The sequence below is a fragment of the Lepisosteus platostomus genome, chromosome 9 (assembly GCF_059453375.1).
Source record: "Lepisosteus platostomus isolate fLepPlt1 chromosome 9, fLepPlt1.hap1, whole genome shotgun sequence".
Taxonomy (NCBI): Eukaryota; Metazoa; Chordata; class Actinopteri; order Semionotiformes; family Lepisosteidae; genus Lepisosteus; species Lepisosteus platostomus.
This window is the reverse complement of record NC_142619.1, coordinates 24468612-24481938: the sequence shown is the minus strand read 5'-3', so window position 1 is coordinate 24481938 and position 13327 is coordinate 24468612. Positions and strand designations below refer to the sequence as shown.

The 13327-nt window shown below is 36.9% G+C and overlaps 1 protein-coding gene across 2 annotated transcripts in view; it reads right to left on the bottom strand.

Annotated features, from left to right (window-relative positions):
• The window catches only part of lin7a (lin-7 homolog A (C. elegans)), a 63164-nt gene extending 50178 nt beyond the window's left edge, over positions 1–12986 (bottom strand). The window contains exon 1 of one of the 2 annotated variants that reach the window (XM_088647246.1): positions 12814–12986. In XM_088647246.1, coding sequence (XP_088503372.1) covers positions 12814–12889 — 76 coding nt within the window. In that variant the 5' untranslated portion in view covers positions 12890–12986. The remainder of the gene's footprint in view (positions 1–12813) is intronic. The other variant, XM_088647247.1, reaches the window with a different exon arrangement.
• Positions 12987–13327: the final 341 nt, after the last annotated feature.

The window sequence follows — 13327 nt, the reverse complement described above, 5'->3', positions numbered from 1 at the left end:
TTGCCCTCCATTACGCCTTATGAGAGCTCATCAACATCACCTGCTAGCTCTACAAGTAAGAAGTCTAGACAGTCTGTAAGTCTTGATACAAAAGCAAGACACTGTGAAAAGAAATTAAAAAGGTCATACTTTACAAATATAGCACAAAGCCTCAATCTTTTACCTTCGATTGGTCATAGCATTATCAACCATATCAACAAAATAAACAATAAAAATAAATACAGTACACAGGCATTGCATTGCAATTAACATCAGTGGAAGACACAACGACAAAGCATATGTACACAGTTTGTTACAGAAGAACAAACACACGAATGTATACTAACTATTGTAAATACTGTAGTTATACAGTGTTTTGCAAAATAATTCTGACCTTTGTACAGTTTTCACATTTTGTTGTTTTAAAGTGTGAAATCATGACACCTTGAGGCGCCAATATTTTTTATACACTGCTTACTCCACACATTCAAAGACAAAAATAAACTGAAAAAATAGATAATTAAAATGAAAGGCAAATAAAAAGTCACGATTGCATAGCTATTCCAACTTATTGCTGTAGCAAACCTAAGCTAAAGGAGGAGCACAAAATTCACCCATTTAGTAGAATAGTCTCTGTGTGCAATCATAGTGGTTCACATGATTTTAGAATAATTACACATGTATCTATAAGGTTCTACAGCAAGGTAGTGAATTTCAAGCACAGACTCAACTAAGAAATCCAATGAGCTTCCAAAACAACTCAGGGATGAAGTTGAATAAAGGCACAGATCGGGAGAATGGTGTAAAAAATCCGTAATATCCCTTTGACCACGGTGAAGTTGATCATTTAGAAGTGGAAGGTACCCAAACAGTATTTAGATCAGGTTGTCTCTCTAAACTGAGAAGTTGGGCAAGAAGAAACATAGTTAGGGAAGCCACTGTGAGGGGTTTAGAAGAGGTTCAAATTGCCTATGGTCCAGCAATATCTCGGTTATGCCACAAAGCGGATTTGTACAGTACATAATTGAAAAAAAAACATTTCACTACCTGCATGGGGTTTGCTACAAAGGACCGAAAGTTATACTGCAAACATATCAGTCAACACCATCCTTACCACTAAGGTTGGTGGCGGCACCATTATCCTATAGTTTTGATTGTCATCATATAGAACATGTCAACATAGATGGAGAAAAGTACTGGCAATTCTTAGAAGAAAACCTCCTTCAGACCTATAACTGGGACAAAAATTCACCTTTAGGGACAATAATCCAAAACACAAAGGAGACCTACAATGGTGTCGCTTAAGAATAAAAAAAAGGAAATGTCCTTGAGAGCCCCAGTCCTGACTTGAATCCAATTGAGAGTCAGTAGAAAGATATAAAAACTGCCCTCAAGCAATGTGTGAAAGCCTGAGCTAATTTGCACCACGCCAGGGTGCAAAGCAGGCTAAAACATTTGAAACATCATTAGAGGCTGCAACTGCTGCCAAAGGTGCTTGCACCAAATATTGAGTTTACAGGTCTGAATAATTTTGTAGGAAAATGCATGAATACTATACTGTATACCTTCCTTTACTGTTGTTAATATACAGTGTGTATTATACAAGCTCAATGTATCTATAATCATTAGCTTTAGTTGATTAATGGGAAATTATTTTTTGTAATGAAAAACAAGCAATACTTCCTTTTCAGAAAAAAGGAGTGTTGATGTATAGCGCAGCACATTGGCCCTGAAGAAAGGCAGGTGGTTCTGGGAGGGACAACCTTGGGTAGAATCTCGGCATGTCATATGAGAATATAAAGCTTCACTGAAGAATATTCGTGTCGAACAGGCTGCAGGTGTGTAGCCACTCTCGAGGTGTACAAACGAGTGCGTGGAAGAGTAAGTCTCACATAGGAAGACCTGACCAAACTCTGAACCAGTGGGAATGAAGAGAGACCCTGCTAGAATTAAATACTGTATGTGACCAAGCTCAGAAAACATGCCAAAGGAGGGAGGAGGGAGTAAGCACTACTTGAGAAATATGTACTAAAAATGAACAATAAAAAACTGAATAACAATAAGGAGCACACAGAGAGAATTGTTATCAGTAGGAGAACACCGGACTAACAAAAAAAGTGAAGTGAGAAAAGAGAAACTGATCTCAATCAAACTCCAAATGGAGCGGGGATAGAGGAACAAAGGAACAGCTCTCTCCTCTGAAAGACGAAGAAAGAGATCTCCATTCCTGTGGGATTGTGTGCATCTTTGAAACAGTGGCTGAGAGAAATAGAGAGGAAAAAGTCTCTGGATGGCATGACTGCCACCAAATAAAACGGGGATCACAAGCATACACTCCTGTCTCACTCCTATCTATTGATATCTAGGGATGGAGAAGCATCCCTAGCAGAAATGTTGGAGCTGCGGGATTACTGAAGAAATTCCATCCACAGCTGACCTAAAACATCACATAATACTCATATGTGGAGAATCGTATGTTGCAGGAGCAACAAAGTTACAAGACATTGTGGAGTGAACTTGCTACAATAGTTAAGAGTCCACTTTAAATGAAAACTTTAAATGAAAATGTTATTCACAGTTTTGGTCATCAGATTAAAAAAAAGTGAACTCAATACAGTATAACAGTACATTTTCAGGCTTAAAGGAATATCCTATCCTGTCAGCATAAAAAAACTGAACCTTCTTGGATTGAACAGAGAAACTACAGACTTGATTTGGTATTCAATATCTATTCAATACAGACAAAGTTAATCAATGGACCTCTTTAGAATCAACAGTGAAACACAAACCAATAAACACAAGTGGAAACTACAGGGAAGTGCATGTAAAGCTGAGATCAAGAGGCACATTTTTACACAAAGTGTCTAGAACATAATACAGGGTGTCTAGAGACCTTCTTATAATAAATGGCTGGATAGGATACTCACATTAATTAGCTACTAGCAACCTAACAAGCTAAAAATGTCATTTGTAATATTCTTATATTCCTACACAATTTTGCTCTAGATGTACTGTATATTGCAACATAGGCAATGATCTTTACATTAATCACACCTGAAATTTGAGTGGATCACAGCAGCTACCTGTATGTTTTTTTAATGTGCCAACCTGTTTAGAACAATCTTGAAAGGATACCTGCCTTAGTTTACCTATAGCACCAGATTTAATTCCAGTCAGTTTTGTGTATTCAAAGAAAATATAATTTGAATGGTTTTGACACATCCAACTTGGCAGCGAGGCCATACAACTAATTCACCTGTCTTGACTTACACTAAATTTTGAACTGGAGGTTTATTCATATAAGTTCTGTTTGATTTTGGGAATAGATCATTTTAAATCAGTAAGTTAAGAAAATAGAAAGGGATAAAAAAATATTTAAAATAAATACTGCTCCCTCCCCCCCACACACAAGTACATTTATGTGAAAGATATACCTAAGTGACAGGAGTTATTTAGGCACTGACAAGGCACATGAGTCCTTTATTCTCTGGCACATTTCTGGTGAAAGTAAAAAATGAGAGACAAATATTTATTAATAACACAATTTAAGCAACACAAAAATGTTCATCTGAAATCCTATATAATGCACAACAAGGCCAAAACAAGGAATAACCTTCATCCTACAAAAAAAACAGAATACAACCCAGAGCTAAATCTGCCTTCCTATAACTCCAAATGCCCAAAAGTGAATGGGGATTTAATGTTCCTCCCCATTCTAAAGACAAATATCCAATTAGGAAAGAACTTCTTTAGCCTGGGGATTTCACAACAAAAGAAATAATAATTTCCTAAAATAAAGGATGGCAAGCTCTCTTAAGCAAGACTCAAACTTCTTAACTTTAATTAACTTTCAAGTTAATTTCTTAGCTTGAAAAGCCTCTACTTCCAAAGGTATTTCTGTTTACAAGAAGATATAAATTGTTATTCAGAATAACACAACTGGAATACAACAATATGTAAAATCTCATTTTCCTAGAAGATGTACTATAATTTGTCTTCTTATAACCTAATTAACTTGGAAAATATTATTTAGAGCATTATATCTCTAAAATTAATCAGACTTCAATTTTGTTGCAGAGGAAAGTCTAAAACATTTTGAATGAAAGGGCATTTTCCAAACCGATCAGGAACTGAGCAGAAAAAAGATTGAATAGACCTCCAGGGATCAGCACTGCAACAGAAACCTTCATCTTGAATTATTCTATGAACAAAGACTTAATCTATGAAATGTAACGTCTTCACTAAGCTTCTACACGATTGACCTGTTTGAGTAGAGATTTAAGTATTGATCACTGAATGTCTTGGCCACATTTTATTGTACTGGGTCACTTCTCTAGACGTCCTTTCCTTTTTTTGTCAATCTCATAAATGTTAGTACAGTCTCTTTCTTTGAACACAGAACTTAAAAACTACTGTGTACTGGATGGAGTTTGGCACACAATAGGAAACAGAATTTCAGTATAAATATTAGAAATAAATTAATGTTATTATTTGCAAGCAAAAAATATTAAAATATTGTTTTACAATTGCAAAGTGAAATACATTATGTGAAGAGAGGCATTAAAAGGCAGCACATGTCATTGGATCCATATGCATTTGTTGTCTTTTTAATGCAATAGGAAGGGTTTACAGATTGTAGTGCTACCCTTTGCTTCCTGTAAATCACAAATTACTGAAGTTCAGTCATAGCATAGAACTTGCAAAAGTGAGTCATAGCAAAATGACTAGGACACTTTTGGACATGGTTGGGGGTGGCCAATGTGTGACACAGTTTTCACTGGTTTGCACTGTTTTTGGTGAGATGGTGAGAACAGTCTATGAAAGTTTACAATATATTACTAATGGAGAAGTTTACTAATGTAATACTAATATTACTAATGGAGAAAAGGTTACAGTTTCAAACACTGAGACTGCAGCTCTCGTGTTTGCAGTATGGAAATGCACATATCCTTTACAGATACCTGTAGTATAAGTCAAAACACTGACTATCTGTGAAGTATAACATATAACATATAATTTAAAATGAAGAAGACTAAAAAGTAAAAGAACACCAATTTATACGTCAATGGATCCAGAAATACAATCTGAGTAACTTAGTGATAAATGTTAACAAGTTCAAGTGTTTAACTGAAGCAATAAAAGTCAGTGGGGAACGTTGGAAAGAAAAATGTTTGTTCTTTTGAAGTTGTACTGTCCAGTGGAAACAACAAATTAGCTCATGCGCTTACATCTGAAGTAAAGAAGGTACATAAAACATTAATGAAATCTGCATGGTCTGTACAGTACAGTATATTATGTTAAACTTTAATTGGATATTAATCTAGCTATGAATTCAAAGAATGACAGTTTTTATACCTGTCTCTTTTACACAAAATCCAATATTTTGCAAGTATTATTTGTGAGAAACAGACTTAATACTAGTGGTCTGAAGCACTAAAAAGTTCAGACAATAAAAAGGGTGACAAATGGGTTAATTCTGCCTTCTGAGACTGTGCTATTTCCTCACACCACAGTATATTACTACTTCCCAGGGGAAATTAATGAACATATGGCCACAAACAAAAGAGATATACAAGGTTATCCTATGAGTGTTTTAGTATTTTTGGAAACATTGTGTTTCCAGTTTAATAAAAAATTGGATTATATTATGGAGAATTGATCAGAAATGTGGAGAAATTAGCAGTATGGAAAATGTTGTTGTCCAGGATGATCTCTCCTACAACAAGCAAGGAACATTCTAACACTGTATACTTATATACTTATGCATTTTTTATGCCTTAATTATTGTGAATACCTGTTTTCCTTTTAAAAATATTTAAAATGTAAATCTTACTCCACTGGGAATCAAATCTTGTTCAACATCATAAACACATAGAACATGTAAAACATACATTATAGGACAGGTAATCATTGCAAAGTTTTTAAAATATTGACTAACTGTACACTTTGATGATGCAATATGTATATGCAACTACATAGTGAATAACAAGAGAACATAAGAAAGGCCGCAAAACTAAGCGGGCCTTTTGGCCAGTCTAGTGTTTTTGGTAGTGTGGCGGAGCACCTGTTTCTCTGAGGGATTGTGGTTCTTTAAGACGTCTGGAGAGTGTTATGATTTAGAGGATCAATATTGTATTTTTTTTTAAAGTTAGAAGAGGCTCTTGGTTAGGGGTATTAGATCATGGTTAGATCAAACGTCTAGTTACGATTTGTTATTTGGGAAGTAGTGCAGGACTGCAGATGGTTTAACCTCAACTTATTTGGTTAAAAGGGTTTGCCAGTTTATGGTCTCTAGGTGTGGGTTATTACAGAAGGGAAACTGGATAGGGAGAATGCCGGTAAAGCTGGAATTCCCATGGGTTGGGAATGCACAGTGCATGGCTGGTAATGTCATCTAAACAGTAAACAGAGGTACTGGACACACTTAACCATGACATGTGTATAATGTACAGGTATCAATGTAGCACACTTTTAACACATTTTCAAACCACTGATTGTCAATAACATGCTAAAAAAGTAAAACATTATTAATTAGCCATTTCAAATACCAAAGACATACTATCATACCTGCTTTTTAGAAACTCTAGAATTTCTGCTCTACAGATTGCATGATATCACATTATACTATACTGGATAAGTAACAGTACTCAGTATTTTGAACATGCTACAGAAGTGAAGTCATCTCCATTAAAACCTAGGCAAGCCTCTGCACAAGAAAAACAAGAAGACTTCAGCTTTTGTCAAAGGACAATTCACTTCTGCCTAGCGAATGGTGCTAAGTCCACCCATATGGCAGGGGTAGAGCAGAGGTACTGTATAATCATTACATGTAAAGATCAGGGTCACCACACGGATGAAAATATGTTTTAAGGATGAAGTCTCATCTTTTTTATTGATTTCATAAAATCATTTACTAGTACAGCTGAAAGCATCACACAATTTAATAACAATGAGTTTCGTCTGAAGCGTTTGCCCAGCTGCATGACATGATCAAAAGGGAGTTTATGGTGGGGTTAATTTAAAATTCATGGTAAATCATTAGAGGCTTCAACAGACAAGAACATAGGATAAAAACATAGGTACAAAGAGTGAAAAGGGGAGAAGGAAATGAAAGAGATACTGTAGAAATAGAGCAGGGACATCAGCACCCTCTTCTTCCTCTAGGTTTGTGCCATGCGAGAGGACCTTGTTCTGACCAGTTCATATTTAATTTTTTTATAGAGAGCCTGTCCTATTTATTTTAGGAAATTTTGAATTTCTTTAATGTTTGTTGGTTAGTTTAGTGATAGATTTTTAGAATATATAGGTAGATTCCCATCCACATCCATGTTGTAGGAAGTGAAATGCAGTGCTAGGTCACATTTAGAATGCAGGTTTTAGCTCTCTTGTTGGCCTGTCAAGGAGCTGCATAGGATTTCAACTTACAGGGCTAGCATTCAGGAATTCTGGGTCTGTAGAACATACAGCAGGTCTCTGGGGTGCATGGTTTTAGATATAGAATAATGTTTAATGTTCTGTGTTGTATAGATTGTGAATTCTTAATAAATATTTGTCTGTGAAAATTTTTTATTGTTTTTTTTTACCAGAGCTATGCCAGAGGATAAAGAACTCATTACTAGTAATGGAGCTGAGGAGGTCACAGTGCATGTTACCCACTCTTTAGCCACTCTTTAACCTTTTAATATGTGCTGCTACAGTAGATTCCTTTTCTTCATGATTAGTCGTAGGTGTTTGTGTTTGATGGAAGTTTTCGTGGTCCAAATGACTGGAAGCACCTGAGTTTCACTACCCAGATTCACATCCTCTTCATGTGATGAATTGTCTGGTGCATCCAGCTCATTTTACACAGGCTTAGCATGAACATTTTCTATCATTATATATCATTAGTTGCAACCACATCAGTAGGACGAATCACACCTGCCTGCAGCTCAGGACGTTCTTTGTTTCTGGTTTGATTTCACACATTTGCAAATTCACAATTAAGCTACACTAGTGTTTTTCTACATGCTTGTCTGTGCTGCTCTTATGCCCCCAATAGTTTTTAATGCTGCAATCTACACTGGCAGCTTGCACAATATATCAGTAGCACAGCAAATCATGATGGTCTATATCCATTATTTTATGCTTCAAGTCTATCTTCACATTTTTTACATTGTAAACCTGCATGTTAAATTGTTAGTATCACAGGGAGATGTGGCTGCAGTGTTCTAAAATTGTCTAAAATTGAAAAGAAGGAGCTGAGTACAGAAAATACAGTATTTTCCTTGGGTTTTGAAGAGACAGGGATTTTAGACATTGCTAGGGGGGAATTATATGGGTGAGGGGAGAAACATGGTTATATGTTCCTATGGTTACATTTAACCACCACCAGATGATCACACTATGAGGAGCCAGATGAGAAAGGGAAGAATTTAGGGAGAACTACAGTTTGCTCTGCCTAATGTACAGTATACTCCATGTTTAAGAGTTACAATTCTTCCTGGAGGTTGCAGAGGGGGTATGTATAAATTACATGAGAATCTAGAAACTATGAGATGGGAGTGGTGCCTGTGACCACTAGGTAAGGTAGAAGAAATCCTTTCATGTTTAGACAAATAAGGAAACTGCTTCGACTAAGTCTTGAGAAAAGTATCAGCAAACCTGACTGCTGCTGTTTAGGGGGCTCTGGGATTAGCTATCGAGAATTGTCCCTGGTCAAACAAGATCAGCGAGGCCGGATTAGGTTAAACAATCGGTTATATTACATGTTAAAGTTACAAATGAGAATGTGGCAAGATTACAGATCAGGGCAGAGTTTTATCTCTCCCAGAAGCGTTTGGTTTAATGGCTCACATATCCTGGAGCTGGTTTGGGCCTCAAGGCTTGTAGACCCCATGGCTGGCCGTGGGGAGGGAGAATGCATCTACAGTATAAGGCATAAATCTACTGGTTATAAATGAGGCGGTTGCAAGGAATCCTTGTGGGGAGGGGGTTGCTAAGGAACCCCGTGGTGCCTAAATCCACTGGTTATAAGAGAGTTGGTACACAAGGAGCACTCCTGGGATGTGGAGCTGAGAAAGGAATAACTTCTGGAAGGACGCCTGGGGAAAGGAAACCCTGTCTCAGTGCAAGAACTGAGAAATTGCCCCAGAAGGGGAAATGCAGTTATTAATAATCCCTGCAGGGATTATGAAGAGAGAAACTGGAATTTGTGTTAAGAAGAAATACGTTCAGTGTGATGGAGAACTGAAGTTCCCCTGGTAACCATTGAACATCAAAGAGTTATCAAAGATATCACGGCTCTGTCTAGAGTATGGGGAACTATGGGTTACAGTGTACCAGAGGAGTGAAGACCACGCAAGAAATAATCTAACCACAGGCCAGGTAAATCACTACAATATACAATCTGCATAGTTGGGAAACCAATAGTTGCAGGTAGAGAGTGACAGGAGGAAGGCTGACGATGTCTTGGGTGGTGGACCTGCTACCTAGGGTTCCTAATCAACAGAATCACCTCCTGCTCTTGGTTTTAAATGTACATCCACACAGTTTCCACTTGTATCCTCTTCATGATTCATTGGTCATTCTGAAGAAGTTCACTGGGCTGACTTTGTCAATGTCTTTGAGGAGTCTGAACATTTTAATCAGGTTCCCTTGTAGTCTTGTCTGTTCAAGACTAGAAAGCTCGTTCTGTGTGTCAATGTGGCACACAGACCCAGGATGCTTCAGGTTGCTCTTCTCTGGACTGATTCCTGTGCCACAATAACATTTCTATAACACGGTGCCCAAACCTGTATACGATATTCTAAACAAAACCTTTTTAGTGCACGGTAAAATTAAACCTAAAATCTCTTGATTTAAAATGCAAACCATTTATATGATATCCTAACATTTTATTTGCTTTTTTATTAATTTTGTAAAAGAAACATAATCTAGAAACAAGCTTAGTACACTAAGATCTCAGCATTCACAAGAGCGTGGTGAACAGAACCATCACAGTAGCCAAATCCACATACAACCCAGTCCACCACACACCAATTATACCATTGTATAATGTACATATGTAAACAAGTAACCCTCCTTTTTATGATAATTAAAGTATTCATGCATTCGCTTTAAGTTAATTACAATAACATGAATCAACTTAAACAAACAGCTGTAATCACAAACTTATATCAGCTAAGACAAACAATATGAATCCCTCTGTGGCCAGAGGAAGCCTTCACTGCATTACCCCACTGTAATAAAAAGGGCTGTAAAACAGTCAGTGAGCCTGGAAAGTTATCTCCAGCCTGTCTTTGCCCATGCTGCCGACACGGAACCGGAAGTGATCGTTACAATAAGAAAAAACAAGACGACACTGAGGCGCAGATTTTGGGTAGTGGGTACTTGAGCAGAGGGTGGGAGAGGCTCACTCAATAGATTCATCTTGCTATCCTATTCTCTTTTGAAATTTGCAGTTAACGATCTTTGGCTTGGTTTCATCCTGCTCCACTCTTCTTTCATCCAAGACTCTGCTGGCCAGACGGCCAGATCAGATCTTAAATCAGCATATTTACAAAATCACGAAAGTTGGATTCAAATGGCAAGACTCTACTGTATTTTCTATGTTGTATATACTGTATAGTTTCTGTCTTTATTCCTGCATGTACAGTAATACAGTATTCAGAATTTCATCATCCCAAGTCACCCCAGCTTCAGCATTCACCACTTTACATTTATCTTTACTCTCTGTTTTCTATTAAGCACACACATTTCACACAATTAATCTTTCTTGAGTTACTTTATCAAATCCTTAATGAACCATACCATATGCCCTCTGTGGGTCTAGTGCTGTTGTTGCTTCTTAATGTAACTCTTAACAAGTTAGTTAAGTAAGACCAATAGCTGGAAAACCATATACTGAAGGTGATCCTCTGATTAAACTCTCTAATTTAGGTCTCATGTAACCTAACCTAATATCTCTGTGTTATGACCAGATTACTACTGAGTTTGACTTATGAATAAAAACACACTACTTCCTGAAACTGGGTTTTTTTACTGCTTATTTTGCTACAATAGTAACAGATGGACACTCATATTAAATGTCAGTCATAAAGCATGTTTATAAAACCTGGTCAAAATCATATATTATATAACTCAATGAGACACAGATCTGTTTATTATTAGACATGCAGCCCTGTTTTATTATGTATGAGAGCAATGTTTTCAAAATGTATATCATTAACAGTTGTATTTCTGCTAACAAGTGTATTTGAGAGCTTTGAAGAAGAGACAGAATTTATGTTCAAAAATGGTTTTCTATTATATTGACCAATACAAGAGGTGATTAAAGGGCTCATAGCTCAGATCAGTGATGAGGGACCACCCCCAAATCTCTCAGTATATACAGTTTAACAAACACATGACATGCAGGACCGTTGTTGCTCAGAAACAAAGTAGGAGTAATGCGTTTTGAGAACACAAGAGCATCCAAAACAATCTCACAGGGTTCCCATCCTTCCTGTATGGTAATTTTGTTCATTTGAACCCAGGATGCTGTGTTGCTGTATGTCCTGTCTCAAGAGGCCAATGATCATTACAGTATACAGTACATAGTCACTGGTTCCTTTAACATGACTGGAATACTGAAGTACAGTATCTCTTTTTGCTCTTTATAATACTCAGCTACATGATGACTGACATACTTTCCTTTACTTTATCTCATCAGTTAGCTTCTTTACAAATTGGTGTCAATGTGGCATGCTTCTGTGTAGTTGTGCGAATTGAATTTTTATTTGACAGTGATTTTGTACAGAAATATAAAACATGAGTTAATATCAGTAAACAGCAACTGTAACTATAGCAAGCTACAGTACTAAAAAAAATCAGAGCTAAGCTGTGGTAAATAATGCGTTAATACAGTATCATTAAACAGCAAGAACTATAACAAAATTAGCTAAATTATAATTCATTTTAATGACTACCTAGAAAATTGAGAGAATATCGTAAGCATGTACATTTCTTCATAATTTGTATGCCGTCATACATCTGGCTCCATCGTTTAACCTACTGTATAACGTTGCGCTTAATGCAATCGTGTATGACAGGCAATAGCTCCTACAGAGAATGTCAAATGACAAAAACGCTGGCGGTGTTATCTAAATGAGCTGTCCGTGTAAGACTGGACAAGCAGATCTTCGTGATTCTAATTATAGTATTTATGTACAGTATGCCCACAGTCGAATTCTATCCTAGTCTTTCACATGTACTTTGTAGGCAAGTGACATGTTTTATCTTGATAAGTGAAGAGCCTGCCGTGCGACTAAGAGCTTCCTTATGTCATGAGTAAATTCAGGAAATTCATCCAACAGTTGTCGTGTGTTTCGACCAATTCTACAACCACATAAAAGTTATCCCATTTTATATTAACGAGCGCGACTATTTCAGCAGTTTGTCTCAAATGGCGACTTTGACTGCTACGTTACGATCAATGCATTTGCTATAATTTATCAACCAAAAAAAATGTCTCGTATTAAAATGCAGTATTAGTTGATGTTTTATTTCTTCGGATAATCACGGTAAAATATTTGGAACATTTTAGAGAGTACAGAGAAAGGGATCCAACTGCCTTCAGTTTTCTTTACTCATCGTTAAAATGCAGTTGCATTTAAATCGTACAGCGCGCATCATTTCCACTTGATACATTTTTCTGAGAATCTTCGTGAAAACATAAGTAGAGGGGGGGGAAAGCAAAGCGATATACGGTATTTGGGTATATGATGAATCATTTGTCTCCCTTGCCTTTCCATGAAGTTTGTCTCAGATAAATATCCAGAAGCAGCAACAATATGCATAAATTGGTCCCAAGCTTACCTCTGTCCAAAGTGAGCGGTTGGACCACTGTCGCCATGTCTGCTGCTGTTGGAGATAAAGTGACTAGCTGCAGCATCAGAAGCAACTCCACGAAAGCGAGCGAGTGAGAGAAGCGAGCCAGTCAATGGGAGTGGCTGGAAGACTCAGGGTTTACAGGATTACCTTTTCAGTCCTAGGTCGTTCCGAAGCTGTGTGCATTTCGCAAAAAAAAAAAAAGATTCCTGAGCATTAGTCGTAGCATCTGTTTTTTTCTGCCGACTGGTTTGTGTATAGTGTTAGGAAGGATATGTAACTTTTTGCAACACTGAAGAAAGCAGCCAAATTAAATAAATAGTAAACATGATAATTTACTAAAAATTCACAATGCTTTTACAGTGACCTGTATTCATGAAAGGCTCTCCGACAATTTGCTACAACAAACACGTTTTAAATAATGATTAGTATGTAAATGTAAGTTCAAATGCATTTTTGACGTGATTTAATTTACGAACGTTGTAGATGTATAAATAATTCT